This window comes from Notechis scutatus, chromosome 14 (assembly GCF_049901735.1).
Source record: "Notechis scutatus isolate UNSWTSFEM ecotype Mainland chromosome 14, rNotScu1.2, whole genome shotgun sequence".
Classification (NCBI taxonomy): domain Eukaryota; kingdom Metazoa; phylum Chordata; class Lepidosauria; order Squamata; family Elapidae; genus Notechis; species Notechis scutatus.
The window spans coordinates 718,947-738,916 of NC_142022.1; the positions used below are offsets into that span (position 1 = coordinate 718,947).

The window sequence follows — 19,970 nt, forward strand, 5'->3', positions numbered from 1 at the left end:
AACCAAGTTCAGTTTTGAAGAAGTGCAATGAAAGGAAGAGAGGCCGTTTGGTTGAAACATCAGGCTACAGAGATCGGGAGACCCTGAGTTCAAGTTCTGCCCCAGGCACAAAGCCAACTGGGCCACCTAGAGCCTATTCCTGACTGTCATGCCCCTGTTGGAGTCTGAATCCGAGGAGGAAGACAAACAGTTGACAGGGAGTGGGAGTGCGGCTCCCACTTGGAAGAAACTGGGGGCGGGCAAAGTCCATCTGGGCAGAGCAGGGAAGAGGTAGAACAAGGGAGAGGGAGTTCAGAGGAAGACCCAGGCCCACATCCTCTTCATCCTCAGGCACGCAGGGAGGAACGGAGAAGAGAGGAATGTGGGTTGTGTGGCTTACAGAGAAGGAAAGGGCCCTGATCCCCTTCATTAGCCACAGCTGGGAATGAGAGTTTAAAAGAGATGCAAGCTGAGTGTGGCAGCTGCTGGGAGCAAACGTGAGTTTATCTTGTGTTGACCAAAGTTATCTGCGTTCCTGGCATCTTCCCAACTGTGTTGAGTTATTGCTGTGCCTTCACATCTGGAATTCCTGCTCCTGCCCTGCTGGACTAATGACCTCATCTTGCCTTGATTGGACTTATAGTTACAGTTTGTGTTGATCACGTTTTGGACTTGATTCTCTGCAACCAAAGGCTGTTCCTGGGAGAGTTTTTCTCCAGCCAGGACATTGGGGGCAAAGTTGGAGTGAATAAAGGAACTCCTACTGATTATCTGATTGTGTTGTGTTTATGCCACGCCCCGGGGCATCACATCACCCCAGGAAGGAGGTAATGACAAGCCCTTTCTGAAATCCTGCCAAAAATTACCACAGGGGATTTTTCTAGACAGTCATCGGGGGTGTCACGACCGACTAGAAGGCACACAGGCACACACCCTCACGGAGGAAAGACAGAATGCGGTTTAAGTCAGTTGAGTCAAGTTCATGAGGTGGTCACGAAACTCCAGGCCACGGCCGCAAGACTGAATCAACCAACCAAGGGGGTTAACAAGCGGGCAATTTTTTAACCTGGTTGTGTGGGCAGAGATGAGGAACGCTGGATGAGGCAGATTTGAGACAAACTCTGAATTGTGAAAGGAAAAGGGGCCGAGGCTGAATGTTTGCTGCTCAAGATTAAAAAGCTCATTTATTTCTTGCCAACTCCCTACGTAATCCAAACAGCCAGCCAACCTTTTTGTTTTGTTTTAGCTTGCTGATGTTAAGAGCTGAGGTAGGGAGTCAAGGAGACTGGCGAAGCAGACGGTGATCTACGTTTGGCTTTTCCTAATCCAGGAGTCGGCAACCCACAGCTCTGGAGCCGCATGTGGCTCTTTCATCCTTCTACTCCGGCTCCCTGTCGCTCCACAATTGATAGGGCTTTCGGGTTAGGATAGGTAGAGGGAAAAAGATGCCGTGCTAGGAGGAGGAACTGGACTTCCGGTCGGCTCCAGAATTCAATGGGGGGAACTTTGTGGCTCTTTGAATGCTTAAGGTTGCCGACCCCCTGCCCTAATCCAAGCCTTCCGCAGAGACCAGGTTGCGGAGGGCTTTGGTTTCCTTCAAGTAAGCCTACATAGATGTGAGAGGGGCAGGGAGTCCCTGATTCAGCCCCTCCATAGTTGTCCACCAGGAAAGGGACAATGTGGGTCAGAGTAGCAGAATAACAGAGTTCGGAAAATCTTCTAGTTCAGGGGTCTCCAACCTTGGCAACTTTAAGCCTGGCGGACTTCAACACCAAGAATTCCTCAGCCAGGTTGGAGATTAGGGGCCCTAAGGCATGCGACTCATGATCTATTAATCAGAATAGAGCTGGGCGGGTCATCGGAGGTCTTCTAGTCCACCCCCTGCTCAAGCAGGAGACCTTATACCATTTCAGATGGGTGGCTGTCCAAGTCTCTATTTAAAAGCCTCCAGTGACGGAGCAGCCACAACTTCTGGTGGTAAGCAGTTCCACTGGCTAATTGTCCTCACTGTTAGGAGGTTTCTCCCGAATTCCAGGTTGTTTAGCTCTTTGGTTACTTTCCATCCATTGCTTCTTGTCCTGCCTTTGGATGCTTTCGAGAATAGCTTGACTCCCTCTTCTTTGTGGCAGCCCCTGAGATACTGGAGCACCGCTATCATGTCACCCCTAGTCCTTCTTTTCTCTAGACAGGCCATACCCAGTTCCTGCAACCATAGAATAACAGGGTTATTCTAAACATAGAATAATAGGGTTGGAAGGCACCTCAGAGGTCTTCTAGTCCAACCCCCTGCTCAAGCAGGATACCCTATACCATTTCAGGCAGGTGGCTGTCCCGTCTCTTCTTGACACCCTCCAGTAATGGAGCAGCCACAACTTCTGGTGCAAGCAGTTCCACTGGTTAATTGTTTTCACTGTTACGAAATTTCTCCTGAATTCCAGGTTGCTTCTCTCCTGGATTATTTAATCAATCGTGTTAAATTAATTAGGTCAACTTGGGGTTCTCAATGTTTGCGTTTTGGGGGTCCACGGAATCCCTTTGACCGAGAACCTACAGTCCCCTCATTCCAGGCTGGGGAGGGTTGCGCCACGCAACCCTGCAGAGGAATCTGGCCGGGCCTCACTTCTGAAACAGCCCCCAGGCTCCTGAACCTGCCAAAAGCAAACCAGTTCTCAAACCAGTTTCAGTGTCAAGGAATCCTAAGAATTCTGTCTGACGTTGCTGGTGGGGGGGAAAAAATACGGGGAGTCCTCGACTTACGACTGCCATCGAGGCCAACGTTTCTGTTGTGAAGTGAGACATTTGTGAAGTGAGCTTTCCCCCCTTTTACGACCTTTCTTGTAACCCCGCTGTTAAGCGAAGCTGGCTTCCCCATTGGCTTTGCTGGTCAGGTCACAAATGGGGATCACGTGACCCCAGGAACACTGCAACGGTCATAAGTATGAATCAGTTGCCAAGCAGCTGAATTTTGATCACATTCATGGGGATGCTGCAAAGGTTGTAAGTGTGAAAAACGACCCTAAGTCACTTTTTTCAGCGCTGTTGTAACTTGGAACGGTCACTAAAGGAACTGTTGTAAGTCGAGGACTGCCTGTAATAATTTATAGTTTATTATGATGCTCGCCTCACAGCAACCTGGGGCAGCGTATACATGTAACACACTTTTCAATCTAGGATTTGACCCGTTCACCTGAGAAAGCTGCTGGGGCTGAAGATCGAAATGGTTGAACCTCTGGGAGCAGAAGTGGCCATGGTTCCACACATCTGTCCACAGCCCTTCACTTGTGGCTTCCCAGCCACAACAGAGGGTGGCATCCCTCACTCTGGCCTGGGAGTAAGGCCTCCAACCTGGTTTGACCTGTGTGGTCACATTGGACCTGAAGGTCTCACAGGAGCATCAGCTAAAGGCAGAATGGGACAATCAACAGATTAACAGAGTTGGAAGGGACCTTGTAGGTCATCTAGTCCAACCCCCTGCCCAAGCAGGAGACTACACCATTTCTGACAGGCTTCTTCTTCAAAGCCTCCAGGCATGGAGCTCCCACAACTTCCAAGGCAACTTCTGTTCCACTGGCTGATTGTTCTCCCTGTCAGAAAGTTTCTCCTTATTTCCAAGTTGAGTCTCTCCTTGTTCAGTTTCCATCCATTCTTCCTTGTCTGGCCTTCAGGTGCCTTGGAGAATAGCTTATTCCCTTCCTCCTCTCTATGGCAGCCCCTCAAATATTGGAAGATGCTATCCTGTCTCCGCTGGTCCTTCTCTTCCCTGGACTAGCCTTGCCCAGTTCTCCATGGCCAACTTGCTGTGGCCAACTCACCACAGCTAACTTGCCACGGGACAATTCGCAGCAGTCAATTCGTCGCAGCAAAACTCTCCGCAAGACAATCTCAACCGTTTGAATTCTTGAAAATGATTTTAATTTTTGCCATTCACGTTTCATTCTGCCCCCCCCCCACCTTTTGCAGCCTTTCTTTGATGATTCTATTCCACCATTTCTTCCATATTATGTCATTTTTGTCCTGTGGCAAGTTGTCCTACAATGAGTTGGCCATGGAGAATTGTCCCATGACGAGCTGGACATGGCGAGTTTGCTGTGGCAAGTTGGCTGTGGCAAATTGGCTGCAGTGAGTTGGCGACAGTGAGTTGCTGTGGCAAATTGGCTGCAGTGAATTGGCTGTGGCCACATGAGTTGGCTGCAGTGAGTTGGCTATGAATTGGCCATGGCAAATTGGCTGCAGTGAGTTGCTGTGGCAAATTGGCTGCAGTGAGTTGGCTGTGGCAAGTTGGCTGTGGCAAATTGGCTGCAGTGAGTTGGCCACAGTGAGTTAGCTGTGGCAATGTCTGCAGTGAGTTGGGTGTGGTGAGTTGGCCACAGTGAGTTGGCTGTGAATTGGCCATAGCGAATTGGCTGCAGTGAGTTGGCCACAGTGAGTTGGCTGTGGCAATGTCTGCAGTCAGTTGGGTGTGGCAAGTTGGCTGCGGTGAGTTGGCTGTGGCAAGTTGGCCATGGCAAATTGGCTGCAGTGAGTAGGCCGCAGTGAGTCAGCTATGGTGAATTGGCCGTGGTGACTTTTCCTAAACCCACTGCAGACCACCTGGAATCCAAGCGATGCCCTTTCCCCAGTCATAAACGGCTGCAAAGGCCGGCTGACTCCCCTCCCCCAGGCTGACTTACCTGCCCTCAACCTGCTGTAAGGTGGATGAGAAGACCTGGCAGGAGAGTGGAAGAACTGGTCCTCTCGAGGAAGCGGGAATAGCCATCCCACTCCAGAATTGGCCCAGGAATACCTGGCATTCCAGCCCACCCACCCGCAGCGCTCCGAGTCCATCGTCTTTAGCCACTGTGCTGTTACATGAAGCTGGAGGAATCCTTCCACATCTGAGTAAATGCTTTAAAAGAGGGGTCTCCAACCTTGGCCCCTTTAAGACTTGTGGACTTCAACTCCCAGGAATTCTGGGAGTTGAAGTCCACAACCCCTGCTTTGCTGGCTGAGGAATTCTGGGAGTTGAAGTCCACAAGTCTTAAAGGGGCCACGGTTGAAGAGCCCTGCTTTAAAAGATTGATTAAAAGATAATCAGGAGGACCGCCAGCTGCAAAACAAGGTAACCCACCGGAACCTTTACAGGTAGTCCTCGATTTGCAAGTGTTCATTTAGTGACTGTTCCAAAGCTACAGCAGCACTGAAAACAAGTAACTTAGGACCGCTTTTCACACTTACGACCATCCTGTCATGTGATCAAAATTCAGCCGCTTGGCAACCGACTCACACTTATGACAATGGCAGTGTCCCCGGGGTCACGGGATCCCCTTTTGCGACTTTCTGACAAGCAAAGTCAATGGCCAGATTTGCTTAACAACCCGAGTTACTAATTGAACAACTTCAATGATTCACTTAACAACCATGGCAAGGTAGGTTGTAAAATGGGGCAAAATTCACTTGACAAATGCCTCACAACGTCAGAAATTTTGGGCTCCGTTGTGGTCCTAAGTCAACAACTATCTGTACAATTTTAGCTATACGTTTTCCTGGGGCCTGTGTCCAAATGGCCTTGTGAATTGGAAAAACAGAATGTCAGAGCTGGAGATCATCTAGTCCAACCCACTGGTCTTCTTACCACTACAGCCCTTAATAGTAGTAGAACAGGGGACCACCCAGCCTTTTTTCCACCATTCTGCTGAAATGTTAAGCTTTAAGAGCCATGGTGGCTCAGTGGTTATAGAATGAAATATTGCAGGCTAATTCTGCCGACTGCCAGGAGTTCGATTCTGACTGGCTCAAGGTTGACTCAACCTTCTGTCTTTCTGAGGTGGGTAAAATGAGGAGCCAGATTGTTGGGGGCAAGAGGCTGACTCTGGAAACCACTTAGAGAGGGCCGGAAAGCACTGTGAAGTGGTATATAAGTCTAAGTGCTCTGTCTGTCTGCCTGTCTGTCTATCTAATCTATCCATCCATCCATCTCTGTCTTTTCCTTCCTTCCTTCCTTCCTTCCTTCCTTCCTTCCTTCCTTCCTTCCTTCCCTCCCTCCGCTGCCCACTGCCAGCAGTTCGATCCTGACTGGCACGAGGTTGACTCAACCTTCCGTCCTTCCATGGTGGGTAAAATGAGGACCCAGATTGTTGGGGGCAAGAGGCTGACTCTGGAAAGAGGGCCGGAAAGCACTGTGAAGCGGTATATAAGTCTAAGTGCCATTTAAAGTGGCCAGAGAACATTCTCATTTTCAACACGTCTTCCTTTTCTCCTTCCTGGTCACCAGAGGGTGCTCCTGCCCGATCCTCCTTCCAAGACCACAGCCAACCAATTGCTGAGCTCCAGCAGGATCTGGCCTTTTGGAAGATTTCCTCCCATCCTTTGGACACATACAGAACAAGGGGGAGGCAAGGAGACAGTGGGTCCACCAAAGAGAGAAGATGGCAAGGAAGCAGCAGGCAGTAGAGAGAAAGCAGAAAGCCAACATCAATGGGGAAGCCAAATACACCCAACAATCAGGTGAGTAATTTCACAACTTCAGCGGCAAGAAAAGTCGTAAAATGGGGCAAAACTCACCTTTTTGGGGGAGGGTCCTCAAATTTTGCCCTCAATTGCAGTCATAGATCGAGGACGACCTGTAGTTCTGATAAATGGCTGTCCAGACCCTTCTTCAACACCTCCAGTGATGGAGCACCACAACTTCTGGTGGCAAGCAATTCGCGGGTTAATTGCTCTCACTCCAGGTTGCTTCTCTCCTTGGTTGGTTTCCATCCTTGGTTGTTTCTTGTCCCGCCTTCAGGCGCTTTGGAGAATAGCTTGACCCCCATTTTCTTTGGGGCAGCCCCTCAAATACTGGGAGACTGCTATCATGTCACCCCTAATTCCTTCTTTCTTCTGGCCAGACTCAATTCCTGCAACCGTTCTTCATCATGTTTTAGCACCTAGCCCTCTAATCATCTTAGTTGTTCTTCTACCTACCAGACTTTTTGGTTAAAGACACCCCCACACTCCTCCTCTCTCCCTCTTTCCTTCTCTCTCTCTCTCCTCCTTTCTCCCTCTCTCCTCTTTCTCTCCCTCTCTCCTCCACCCACACCCCCTTCCTTATCACTTTCTCCCTCTCCTGCTCTTGCTTCCTTTCTTTGTCCCTCTCCTCCTCCTCCTCTTTCTCCCCCTTTCTCCCTCTCCCTCCCTCCTTTCTCCCCCTTTCTCTCTCCCTCTCTTTCACACATACAACCTCCACACCAGTGCCTCAGCCCCCCAATCCCTCTCTCCTCCTCCTCTCTTTATCTCTCTCCCTCTCTCGTCTCTCTCCCCCTTTCTCTCTCGTCTTTCTCCCCCACTTTTTCTCTCCCTCTCTCTCACACACCTCGGGTACCAGCACCTCAGCCCCCACAATCCCTCTCTCCTCCTCCTCTCTCCCCTTCCTCTCTCCTCTTTTCTTTCTCCCCTTCCCTCTCCCCCCTCTCTCTCTCCCACTTTTTCTCTCCCTCTCTCTCTCTCACACCTCAGTACCAGCACCTCAGCCCCCTCCCCAATCTCTCCCTCCTCCTCCCCACCCTCACACACACCCCCTCCGCAGCAACGCCTCAGCCCCTCCGTCCCGCCCCCGCATCTCGTGCCCCTTAGCGGCTGCACCTGGTCCTCGCGCGACGCGGGGCGTGGCCGACTCCGCCCTCTCTGGCCGGAAGCTCCTCCCCCAGTATAAAAAGGCTGGCCCACCGGCCGGCTCGGCTTGTACAGCGAGACTCGCCGGGTAACAGGTGGCGCCGTCAGGTGGGCTCTTCCTCCTCCTCCTCCTCCGCTTCGCTCGCCCGCCCGCGAGGCTGTTGCCCCGCCGGTTTGCCATGTTGGTGCAACTCAAGACGGCTTTCCGACAAGCCGGGAAGATGCCCGAAGGGATCTCGCCCAAGCTGGAAGCCAACGTCCTGGTCATCGGGGCGGAGAAAGTGGGGAAATCGGGTAAGTTGCCGCCGCCGCCGCTCCGGAGCGATCTCTTGGCTCGTTTCTGCGGACGGCACCTTCGCTAACCTGAGCCCTGCGCTCAGACTACAACAACTATCCTCCCCAGCCAGCGTGGAAATGCGACTGGGCCGCATTTCTTCATTGCCCGGGAGCTGGAAGGGACCTTGGAGGTCTTCTAGTCCAGCCCCTGACTCAAGCAGGAGACCCTATGTCATTTCAGACAAGTGACTGTCCAATTTCTTCTTAAAAACCTCCAGTGATGGAGCAGCACCCACAACTTCTGGTGGCAAGCAGTTCCACTGGTTAATTGTTCTCACTGTCAGGAAATTTCTCCTTAGTTCCAGGTTGCTTCTCTCCTTGATGAGTTTCCATCCATTGCTTCTTGTCCTGCCTTCAGGTACTTTGGGGAATAATTTGACCCCCTCTTCTTTGGGGCAGCCCCTCAAATACTCAAAAACTGCTATTCTATTGTCCCTCTTCTTTTCTCTAGACTGGCCAAACCCAAATCCTGCAGCCCTTCTCCCTATGTTTTAGTCTCCAAGCCTTAGTTGCTCTTCTCTGCACTTTTTCCAGTCTCAACATCTTTTTTTACAACATGGGGACCTAAACTGGCTGCAGCCTTCCAGGTGTGGCCTTACTAAGGCTTTAGAAAGCGGTGCTAATACTTCGTGTGGTTTTGATTCCATGCCTCTGTTGATGCAGCCCAGGATCCCTAACTCCAAGTCAGCTTTTATCTCGCTTTCCTGCCTACCTTACAGGGTTGTGGTGTGTAGGGGCAAAAAAACCTCCCCAGGGGACAAGCTGTCCCCAATGCCTGGCTTGAGTCCCTTGGGACACAGCTGAGAGGAGAGAAATTAGCAAGACTTTTGCCACTACAAGCTGTCCTCTATTTACAACAGTTCATTTAGTGATCTGTTACAACAGCACCCAAAAAAGGTGACTTATGGCCGTTTTTTTCACACTATCCTTGCACCATCCCCGTGGTCACGATTATCAAAATTCAGAATCTTGGCAACGGACTCGTATTTACGACAGTCGTAGCATCCCAGAGTCACATGATCCCCTTTTGCAACCTTCTAACAAGCGGCATCCAGATCCACTTAACAACCGTGTCGCTAACTTAACAAGAGCAGTGATTCACTTAACGATTGTGGCCAGCAAGGTCGTAAAATGGGACAAAACTCGCTTAAGGAATGTCTCACTTAACAATGGAAATTGTGGGCTCTGTTGTGGTTGTAAGTCGAGAACAACCTGTATTCCATGGCTGGTTGGTTTTAAAAATTGCTTTTTCATTACTCCGGCCTTTTCAATAAATGCCTGATGACAGAGGTAGATTTTGGGTTTTCCAGGAAAGCACCTGTACCCCAAAGAATGGTTTCCATGTAAAGATGGGTTGCCAGGTGAGATTAAGCTACAGGTTGGATTTTGCAATTTTGGTTGTTCCCCTACTCAAGGGTTACCTGGGTGATTGGTTTTAAGCAAAGCTCCCTAAGGGTAAGAGGTCCTGTTTGCCTTGTACAAACCTGGTGGGAATCTAACTAAATTAAGCCTTTTGAACCCCAGCTGATATAAATGCTGAATTATGAGTCATTCTGTTGGGGAGTCCATGGATGCCTCATTTCAGTAAGAAAAAGGAAAAACCAAGCCCTGATCAGTTTTTTCTTTACCTAGAACTGGGTATTTTTACCCAATTTTTATGTTTTTTTTAAACCCAGAATTGTGCATTTTAACCCAATTTTTATCAGGTTTTTTTTTACCCAGAATTGTGTATTGTTATCCTATTTTTATGTTTTTTAACCCAGAATTGTGTGTTTTTATCAAATTGTTTTTTAACACAGAATTATGTATTTTACCCAATTTTTGTTTTTTTAAACAAAGAATTGTGTATTTTTATCCATTTTTTTGTTTTTTTCAACACAGAATTGTGTATTTTTACCCAATTATCAGTTTTTTTAAACCAGAATTGTGCATTCTTATCCAGTTTTATGGTTATTAACCCAGAATTGTGTATTTTTACCCAATTTTATCTGCTTCTTTTTTAAAACCCAGAATTGGGTATGGTTAATCTAGAGAAAAGAAGGACTAGGGGTGACCTGATAGCCGTGTCCCCATATTTAAGGGGCTGCCACAAACAGGAGGGGTCCAAAGGCATCTCCCCACCATCCTCCCCGTTGCTAAGGTCAGGCTGTCACCTCCTGAAGCTTGGATAGAAGAGATGGCAGCCATGACAAGAGTTTCCTCTTTCCTTTCCAGCTTTGACTGTCAGGTTTTTGACCCGAAGATTCATTGGTGAATACGGGGATATTGGTAAGCGACTCTCTTCTTTCCTGTGGCAACCCCTCCATTCTTTCTAATTCTCTTCTCTTCTTTCTCTGCTGTCCTTCCTCCCTTCGTCACATAACTGATTTTTTTAAAAAAATTCTTACCTCCAGAATCCATTTATAATCACAACATGAAGATGGCCGGCCGGAGAGCATCATTTAGTATCTGGGACTCAGCCTGCCCAAAGGTAAGCATCATGCCCCCATTTACACACAGAGAGACACACGCACATACACAACACAAACACACTGGCAATGCTGTCCAGTCCACAGGACAGTCCCATTCTTAGTTACATTAGAGCAGGGGTCCTCAACCTTGACAGCTTTAAGACTTGTGGACTTCAACTCCCAGAATTCCTCCTCCTCCAGTCATGTTAGCTCAGGAATTCTGGGAGTTGAAGTCCACAAGTCTTAAACTTGCCAAGTTTGAAGACCCTTGTGATACATAGATAGATGATAGATAGATAAGATAGATAAGATAGATAGATAGATAGATAGATAGATAGATAGATAGTCAGATAGATAGATAAATAGATGATAGATAGATAAGATAGATAGGTGATAGATAGATAGATAGATAGAGATAGATAGAGATAGATAGATAGATAGATAGATAGATAGATAGATAGGTGATAGATAGATAGGTGATAGATACATAGATAGATAGATACATAGATACATAGATAGATAAGTGATAGATACATAGATCGATAAGATAAGATAGATGGATGGATGGATAGATAGATAGATAGATAGATAGATAGATAGATAGATAGATAGAAAGATAGATAAGATAGATAAGATAGATAAGATAGACAGACAGATAGATAGATGATAGATAGATGATAGATAAGATTGATAGATAGGTGATAGATGATAGATAGATAGATAGATAGATAGATAGATAGATAGATAGATAGATAGATAGATGATAGATAGATACATAGATGATTGATAGATAGGTGATAGATAGATACATAGATAGGTGATAGATAGATAGATAGATGATAGATAAGATAGATAGGTGATAGGTAGGTAGATAGATAGATAGATAGATAGGTGATAGGTAGGTAGGTAGGTAGGTAGATAGATAGATAGATAAAGATAGATAGATAGATAGATTGATTGATTGATAGAATTCAGGGGTCTTCAACCTTGACAGATTTAAGACTTGTGGACTTCAACTCCCAGAATTCCTCCTCCTCCAATCATGTTAGCTCAGGAATTCTGGAAGTTGAAGTCCACAAGTCTTAAAGTTGCCAAGTTTGAAGACCCTTACATTAGAACCTCGATGCTTAGATTTGAGAAGAGGTATTTGGGAGCCACACCCCCTCACTCTTTGTAGGAATGTACCTACTGCATTCAGTTTTGGTTATTGCACTATAAAAAAAGACATTGAGACTCTGGAAAGAGTGCAGAGAAGAGCAGGATGGTGAGGGGACTGGAGGCTAAAACATACGATGACCGGTTGCAGGAACCGGGCCTGGCTAGTCTAGGGAAGAGAAGGACCAGGGGAGGCAGGAGAGCAGCCTTCCAGTATTTGAGGGGCTGCCCCAAAGAAGAGGAGGAAAGGGGGTCAAGCTATTCTCCAAGGCATCCAAAGGTCAGACAAGGAAACTGACCAAGGAAAGATTCAACCTGGAAATAAGGAGAAATCTTGCTCACACAGCAAATACTGTTTCAGTTTCCAAACAGCCCTCAACTCACACACTGACAGGATGCTAGCCAGAGGAACACCGATGGATGCTGGTGGGCAGAGGCAGAATTCCCCCCCCCCCCTTATTTTCCTCCCCAAAAACTAAGCCCGACCACATAGTTTCGTAGCGAAGCACGGGTATCCATCTAGTCCTTGAATAAGCTCTTCTGTGACTCTCCATAGGTGTCCAACCTCCAGAGCTACCTGAACGAGAAACAGCTCCGATGGGCCGACGGTTTCATCGTCGTCTACAGCATCTGCGACCGGGCCAGTTTCGCTTTCGCCCGCCATCAGCTCCATTGGCTCCGACGTTTGAAGAGGAGGAACGGGGCAGGGCGGAGGCCCGTTGTCCTGGTGGGGAACAAACGCGACTTGGCGCACCAGCGGGCCGTGTCCAGCGAGGAAGGCCGACTTCTGGCCCTGTCCACCAACTCTGGCTTTTTTGAAATTTCCACCGCCGAGACCTACCACGGTTCCCTGCTGGTCTTCCACGAACTTCTCAACATGGTCCAGGACTCGAAGAGTTTCACAAAGAAGGCGATGGGCCTCCGGGAGATAGTCCGCAGCATGTCGGCCATCTTTGGGTTTGGGCGGAGGAGGACCAAGTGAAACTTGGGCTGGGGGAAACTAAGAGCAAATGTTGAAATATAGAAGACGCTGACGAAGGCTGCTTGAACCTGATCAGAGATTACTTCTCGCAGGAACGCTCAGATTAAAAAATAAATAAAAAATGACAGAAGGAAGCAAGGAAACGCGTACGTGATGTGCTGGTTTCTCTCTGCACAGCTTGAAATGTTCTTCCTGATTGCCATGGGAAACCAGTGAGAAATAGTAAATCTTCCTGTGCTAGCAGAACAAATTGTCTCTCTAGCGATTTGCACAGGGCTCCATTTCTAAGAGAGAGTTTATCAACACGTACGGCTTATTGCTCAGACTTTGAGAATATGGAACAGGAATACACGTAGATGTTCTTGGATGACAGGCATTTTAATAACCTGGCATCTATACAGAATACCAAGAGTTGGAAGGGATCTTAGAGGTCTTCTAGTCCAACCCCCTGCTCAGGCAGGAAGAACTAAGAGCATATGGTTGTCTAACCTTCTTAAAAACTTCCCGTGTTGGAGCATTCATAATTTCTTGGAGGGAAGCTGTTTCACTGGTTGGTTGTTCTCACTTGCAGAAATTTTCTCCTCCTTAATTCCAGGTTGCTTTTCTCCGTGATTAGTTTCCATCTGTTGCTTCTTGTTTTGGCTTCAGGTGCTTTGCAGAATAGCTTGACACCACTGCCCTTCGTTACGGCAGCCCCTCAAATACTGGAAGGCTGCTATTGTGTCTCCCCTAGTCCTTCTTTTCATTAGACATATCCACTTCCTGCGACCGTTTTTTATGTTTTAACCTCCATTCCCCTAATTCTCTTTGTTGCTCTTCTCTGCATTCTTTCCAGAGCTTCGACATCCTTTTTATAATATGGTGACCAAAACTGGATGAAGTATTCCAAGTGTGGTCTTACCAAGGCATTATGAAGTGGCATTAACACTTCACGTGATCTTGATTCTGTCCCTCTTGTTGATACAGCTTAGGATTGTGTTGGCTTTTTTGGCAGCTGCAGCACAAGGCTGGCTCATATTTAAGTGACTGTCCACTAGGACTGCCAAGATCCTTCTCACAGTTACTACTATTGAGCCAGGTACCACCTATACCAGTGATGGCTAACCTTTTCAGCTTGATGTGTCGAAAATCGGGAAAAAGTGTAGCCTTCCTCGGGTCGTGTGTCACTTCAAGAAATATCAATAATTTGGTTTATGACGGACTGGGCTGGGGTGATCACACAGGGCTGTGAAACTCATCTCCCTGGTCTCAGGGCTGCAGGTGCAGGATGTGGGGATCGGAAGGCCACCTTACAGGGCTATGAACCTCATGGATCTCCTTTCCTCCTGTCGCGTTCCTGAGGTAATGAAACTGACAAACCTCAGTTGATGGCGGTTAAAACTGGTTCTCTGCTGCAAAGATCTTGTGGCAGCGGTGACACCACGCCTCCACGCCACAAGCAGGGAGCAGGGATTGGAGCAGAGCACAGGCAGCCTCTAAATGTGCAGGTTTTCCCCACACCAACAGGCGTGTCAGTCAAAGTGCCTCGGCGTGTCATGAGTGACACGCGTGTCATAGGTTAGCCATCACTGACCTATACTGTACCTGTGCATTTGGTTTCTCTTGCCTAAATGTAGAACCTCACTTTTCCCACCATTAAATTTCATTTCGTTAGATAGTGCCCAGTGTTCAAGTCTGTCCAGATCCTTCTGTATCTTGAGCCTATCTCTTGGAAAGCTGGCTATTCCTGCCAGCTTGGTGTCTTGTCTGCAAATTTGACAAGTTCCCCATTTATCTTCTCAACCCAGGGCTACATCCTGCAGGTCCAAGAACGTGAAAAGAGCAGAGACCGATATTTCTCATCCATTTGTATATACCTAGAGATACAGATGTTTATATATAACACTCTCACTTTGCAGCCAATTTTCTTTGTTTAAATGGAGCAATTGCATTCCCCCCCCTTCTCCGAAACATGAATAAATTTCTGAAGTCTTTTGGAGACTGCAGGGACTGAAGAAATTATTAGGTTTGTTGGGAAGAAAACAAGAGCTGACTTCAATGCAAAAAATGTACTGTACTTGCCTTTGCCCAGCATGCTTTCTTCAATTAAGTTCTCAGATAAGAAGGCATGAGGCTTTCGGCTCTTTGGAAAGTTAGGCATCACGCCAAGTTCTTTTCCAGTCTCAGTTGAACTCTGCACAATTCCCTTTTTAAAAGAAGTACAGTGTAGGAGGGAAGGCAAAATGGGTGACGTGTTTTCTTCTCTTCTTACCACGTTTGTTTAAAACTTTGGAAATCAGAGAGGAGCTATAGATTAGGTCTGGATTTGGCAACCTAAGTATTTTTTCAAAAAAATACATTTTTATGGATAAGTGTTGTGGTTCACTGGCAGCCGGTGCAGCCGGCAGCAGAATTGGACAGTGGGGAAGAACGGGGACCAGTCAGGGAGTCTGGAGAGGATTCGGACGAGGGTCCTGGGGCCCGGACCATCTGGGAGTGGGGTGCTGACTCCAGAGCCTCCGGAATCTGGCAGCAGCGAGGCAGAGGAGCAAGGGGAGCCTATTCCCAGTGTGCGTATGTGCAGAGCTGCTAGAAGGCGAGAGCAGCTGAGACAAAAGGGGCAACTCGGGAGTAAGGCTGGGAGGTGATTGCCCCTCCCAGAAGGTATAAAAGTCAGGCCAAGATGACTAAACCTTTGCAGGAAGCAAAGTAGTTTGATCAGTTCAGAGTCATCCTTGAAGCTCTTTGTACTTCGGTTGGTTTCTTTTCTAGTTCATTTGATACTTGTTTTTGGCAGCACTTCACAGAACAGAAAGGTGTGTGCTTATCTTGGGGAACTGTTTAAGATTAGCATTCCAATAAAATCAGCCTTGCTTTTAAAATAAGTTTGTGTGTGATTACCGTTCAGGAAGTCTGGGTCAGAACAATAAGATGCAAACTGCCGTGCTCATTTGAGGTTCATTATTGGAGTTTATTCCTTAAATTACAGCCATGCCAATTGCTATAACAAGCTGCTTTTTAACATATAAAATGGACCTGAATAATGGCCTTGATGTATTTTGAAGCTGGTTCACACCCATGATTCTACTACAGGTAGTCCACAACTTTAGACCAAAATGGAGCCCAACATTTCTGTTGTTAAGGGAGAGAGTTGTTAAGTTAGGTTTGCCCATTTTACGACCTTTCTTGCCACAGTTGCTAAGTGAATCACTGCAATTAATAAGTTAGTAACCCAGTTGTTAAGTGAATCTGGCTTCCCCATTGACTATGCTTGTCAGGAGGACGCTAAAGGGGAACATGTGACCCCAGAACACTGCGATTGTCATAAATGTGAAACAGTTGCCAAGCAACCTAAAATTTGCAGGGATGCTCTAAAGGTCATAACTGAAAAACTGTCATCAGTCACGTTTTTTAAGTGTTGTTTTAACTTGGAACAGCCACTAAATGAAGTCAAGGATTACCTGTACAGTATTTTTTTTGTTGTTGGCATGATATTGTATAATTCCCAAACCCTGTGGTATGAAAATCATTGCTTGTAACCGGTATGAATGAGGCAAACTGTGGTTTCTTCAACAAAATTAAACAAATGATGGTTTTGTATTGCCAGCCTATTGGAATGCCAGTTTTCATTATTTCTTCCTCAAGCCAGCCATTCTCTCATCTGCATGAAACATTCCAGGCGGCCAATATTTGGATTTGCAAGATAAGATGCCATAAGCCAAGGGTCTTCAAACTGCGCAAGTTTAAGGCTTGTGGACTTCAACTCCCAGAATTCCTGAGCTAACATGACTGGAGGAGGAGGAATTCTGGGAGTTGAAGTCCACAAGCCTTAAAGCTGTCAAGGTTGAAGACCCCTGCACCTATCATCTCTCTCCCTCTCCGTACCTACCTACCTACCTATCAATCAATTTATCAATCATCTATCTATGTATCATCTATCTATCATCTATCACAAGAGTCTTCAAACTTAGCAAGTTTAAGATGTGTGGACTTCAATTCCCAGAATTCCTGAGCTAACTCCAGCTAACTCTGCTAAGGAGTTCTCCCCCTTTCCCCCCTGAAAAGAAACCTGTTCCAAATGGAAAACACAAGCAGAGGAGAGGAGTTTCAGTTTCACAGCACCAAGCAGCTTTAGTACAGAACAGTTGAGCTAAGCCACGCCCAGGCTCCTTGCTGTCTCCTTGCTCACACAGCAAATACTCTCAGTTTCCAAGCAGCCCTCAACTCTCACAGACAGGACGCTAGTCAGAGGAATACCGGTGGATGCTGGTAGGCAGAGGCACAATTCCCCCCCCTCCTTTATTTTCCTCCCAAAAAACTAAACTTGACCACATAGTTTCGTAGCGAAGCGCGGGTGTCAAGCTAGTGTACTAATATGTAAGCAGGTTAGATATGTAATATGTAAATAGAATAAAATAACAGAGTTGGAAGGGACCTTGGAGGTCTTCTAGTCCAACTCCTGCTCAGCAGGAAACCCTATATCATTTCAGAAGGTCCAGCCTCTTCTTAAAGTCCTCCAGTGATGGAGCACCCACAAATTCTAGTGGCAAGCAGTTCCACTGATTAATTGTCCTCACTGTCAGGAAATTTCTCCTTAATTCCAGGTTGCTTCTCTCCTTGGTTTGTTTCCAGCCATTATTTCTTGTCCTGCCTTCGGTTCAAAGTACAGTACTTTGGAGAATAGCTTGACTTCCACTCCTTTGGGGCAGCCCCTTAGATATTGGGACATTGATACCATGCTGTCCCTGGTCCTCCTTTTCATTAAACTAGACACAAATGTGTAAGCAGCTTTCATGGTCTCCCAGGGTAACAGCATTTTCTAGAAAGACCATGGCTGCAAATGTTGCTAGCACCAAATTGGACGAGACAATTGGTGTGAAAAGCACACACCGCGAGGACTTGCCAAGCAGCTTGGAAGGCCACAGGGCTGCTGCACACAAGAGGCGGCCACCTGAGGCTGGTAAATTTCCATCCCACAGAGGAAAAGTACCCCCAAACTTTGTGCCGCTGCAGGAAACATTTGAAGGGTTGAGAGAGCCTCAGATTAACAGAGTTGGAAGGGACCTTATAGGTCATCTAGTCCAACCCCCCGCCCAAGCAGGAGACCGTACACAAAATTCATTCATGGCCCCCCCAAAAATCCGGGGTGTCTTCTGTCCCCTGCAGGATAAGTGGCTACACAACTTCACAGCCCACAACAAGGAAGAGAAGTCCAACGATCTCAGATTCAAGTCACTTAGTGGAAGCGTGGCCTGGCTTGGTGGGCATGGCAGGGGGAAGGATATACTGCAAAATCCCCATTCCCTCCCCACCCCACTAACCTGCTTTCCAGCTCCGTTCTCCTGTGCAGGGCAACCAAAGGAGACCCAGCCGATCAGCTAGGACTCAATGGGAGGCAGAGAAGAGATGGGGTTGGCGGGGCCAGTCAGAGGTGGGATTTGCTGGTTCTCCGAACTACTCAACATTTCTGCTCCCGGTTCTCCAGAACCTGTCAGAACTGGCTGAATACCACCTTTGGAAACATTGGATTAAGCCAGGGATCCCCAAACTTCTCCAGCCAGCTATACTGTAAGTTTGGCGACCTCTGCACTAAGTCAGTGCAGGGAGCTACAGTGGTTAGAATAGCAATAGCACTTAGACTTATATCCCGCTTCACAGTGCTATCCAGCCCTAAGCGGTTTACAGAGTCAGCCTCTTGCCCCCAACAATCCGGGTCCTCATTTTACCCACCTTGGAAGGATGGAAGGCTGAGTCAATCTTGAGCCAGTCAGGATCGAACTCCTAGCAGTTGGCAAAATTAGCCTGCAATGCTGCATTCTAAGAGGGAGGAAGGGAGGGAGGGAGGAGGGAGGGAGGGAGGGAGGGAGGGAGGGAGGGAAGGAAGGACACCTAGACTTATATCCCACTTCACAGTGTCTCTAAGCGGTTTACAGAGTCAGCCTCTTGGCCCCAACAATTTTGGCTCCTCATTGTACCGACCTCGGAAGGACGGAAGGCTGAGTCACCCTGGAGCCTGGTGAGATTCGAACAGCCAAATTGCAGGCAGCCGACAGCAGAAGTAGCCTGCAGTACTGCACTCTAACCACTGCGCCACCGAGGCTCAATGCAACATTGCAGGCTGATTGCTGGCTGCCAGCAGTTTGATCCTGACTGATTCATGGTTGACTCAGCCTTCCGTCCTTCTGAGGTCAGTAAAATGAGGACCCAGTTTGTTAGGAGCAAGATGCTGACTCTGTAAACCGCTTAGAGAGGGCTGTATAAAGCCTTGAAGTGCTATATAAGTCTAAGTGCTATTGCTCTTTTATTCCATTCCATTCTGCCATGATGGCGCAGTGGTTAGAATGCAGTATTGCAGGCTGACTCTGCCCACTACCAGCAGTTCGATCCTGACCAGCTCAAGGTTGACTCAGCCTTCTGTCTTTCTGAGGTGGGTAAAATGAGGACCCAGATTGTTGACGGCAAGAGGCTGACTCTGAAAACTGCTTAGAGAGGGCTGTAAGCACCATGAAGCGGTATATAAGCGCTATTGCTATTTAACCACGATTTAGTAAATAACTCATGGCTAGTTGATTTTGCACACAGAAAAAAACCCTGTGAACCACATATTGCCAATGTTCTCTCAACACCTCCCTGGAGGTCCCCCTTTAAAAAAAAACCATTTAAATAAAAAGAGAACTGCCCTGCAAAGCTCCAATTCTGGGCACAGAATATATTTGTGGCAAAACTGCCTCTTTCTTAAGTTTCACGTTCTGCAAAGCCATCGAACAGCAGTAAGGAACAGGGCTAGGGAATGCTTCCCCTTTCTTCAAAAGGCAGATAGGACTTTGTTTTCCCTTGAAGAGGTTTCGCTTCTCATGCCAGAAGCTTCTTCAGCTCTGGCTGGATGGTGGGGAACAGAAGGATTTATACTCCTTGCAGACAGCTGGTCATTTGCATCCTTTTAGAGGGTCGTTGAGGCCACTTGGAGGTTTGTCTGTGTCCTCAGGGTCACCCGAGTGGTGCAAATGGATGTGGAGCCTTCTTGGAACTGCTGAAAGGAGCTGGGTTGTAGAGTGGAGATAAGAGGATGCCGTAGTATCCCTCCCTGTTTCTAATTTCTGAAGCTCGGGGAGGAAAACACAAAAAGCAGCATTTTTCCTTCCGTTCTGAGTCAGAGGAAAAGAGGAACTTTGAACTCCAACAACTCTCACCCAGACGGCTGCATCAGAATCAGAACAGAGTTGGAAGGGACCTTGGAGGTCTTCTAGTCCAACCCCCTGCCTAGGCAGGAAACCCTACAGCACTTCAGACAAATGGTTATCCAACATCTTTTTAAAAACTTCCAGAGTTGGAGCATTCACAACTTCTGGTGGCAAGCAGTTCCACTGGTTAATTGTCCTCACTGTCAGGAAATTTCTCCTTAGTTCCAGGTTGCTTCTCTCCTTGATTAGTTTCCACCTATTGCTTCTTGTCCTGCCCTC

General features: G+C 47.5%; 1 protein-coding gene and 1 long non-coding RNA gene across 2 annotated transcripts in view; both read left to right on the top strand.

Moving 5' to 3' along the window:
* LOC148129481 (uncharacterized) overlaps nt 1-19,970 on the top strand; it is a 342,063-nt gene that overhangs the window by 256,268 nt on the left and 65,825 nt on the right. The gene's annotated exons all lie outside the window — the stretch shown is intronic.
* Nucleotides 7,674-12,773, top strand: LOC113430587 (ras-related and estrogen-regulated growth inhibitor-like protein A). Its single transcript, XM_026693021.2, has 4 exons — nt 7,674-7,902; nt 10,159-10,212; nt 10,338-10,414; nt 12,106-12,773. Exons 1-4 carry the CDS (start codon nt 7,788-7,790, stop codon nt 12,529-12,531), a joined length of 672 nt encoding a protein of 223 aa, XP_026548806.1. The 5' UTR covers nt 7,674-7,787; the 3' UTR covers nt 12,532-12,773.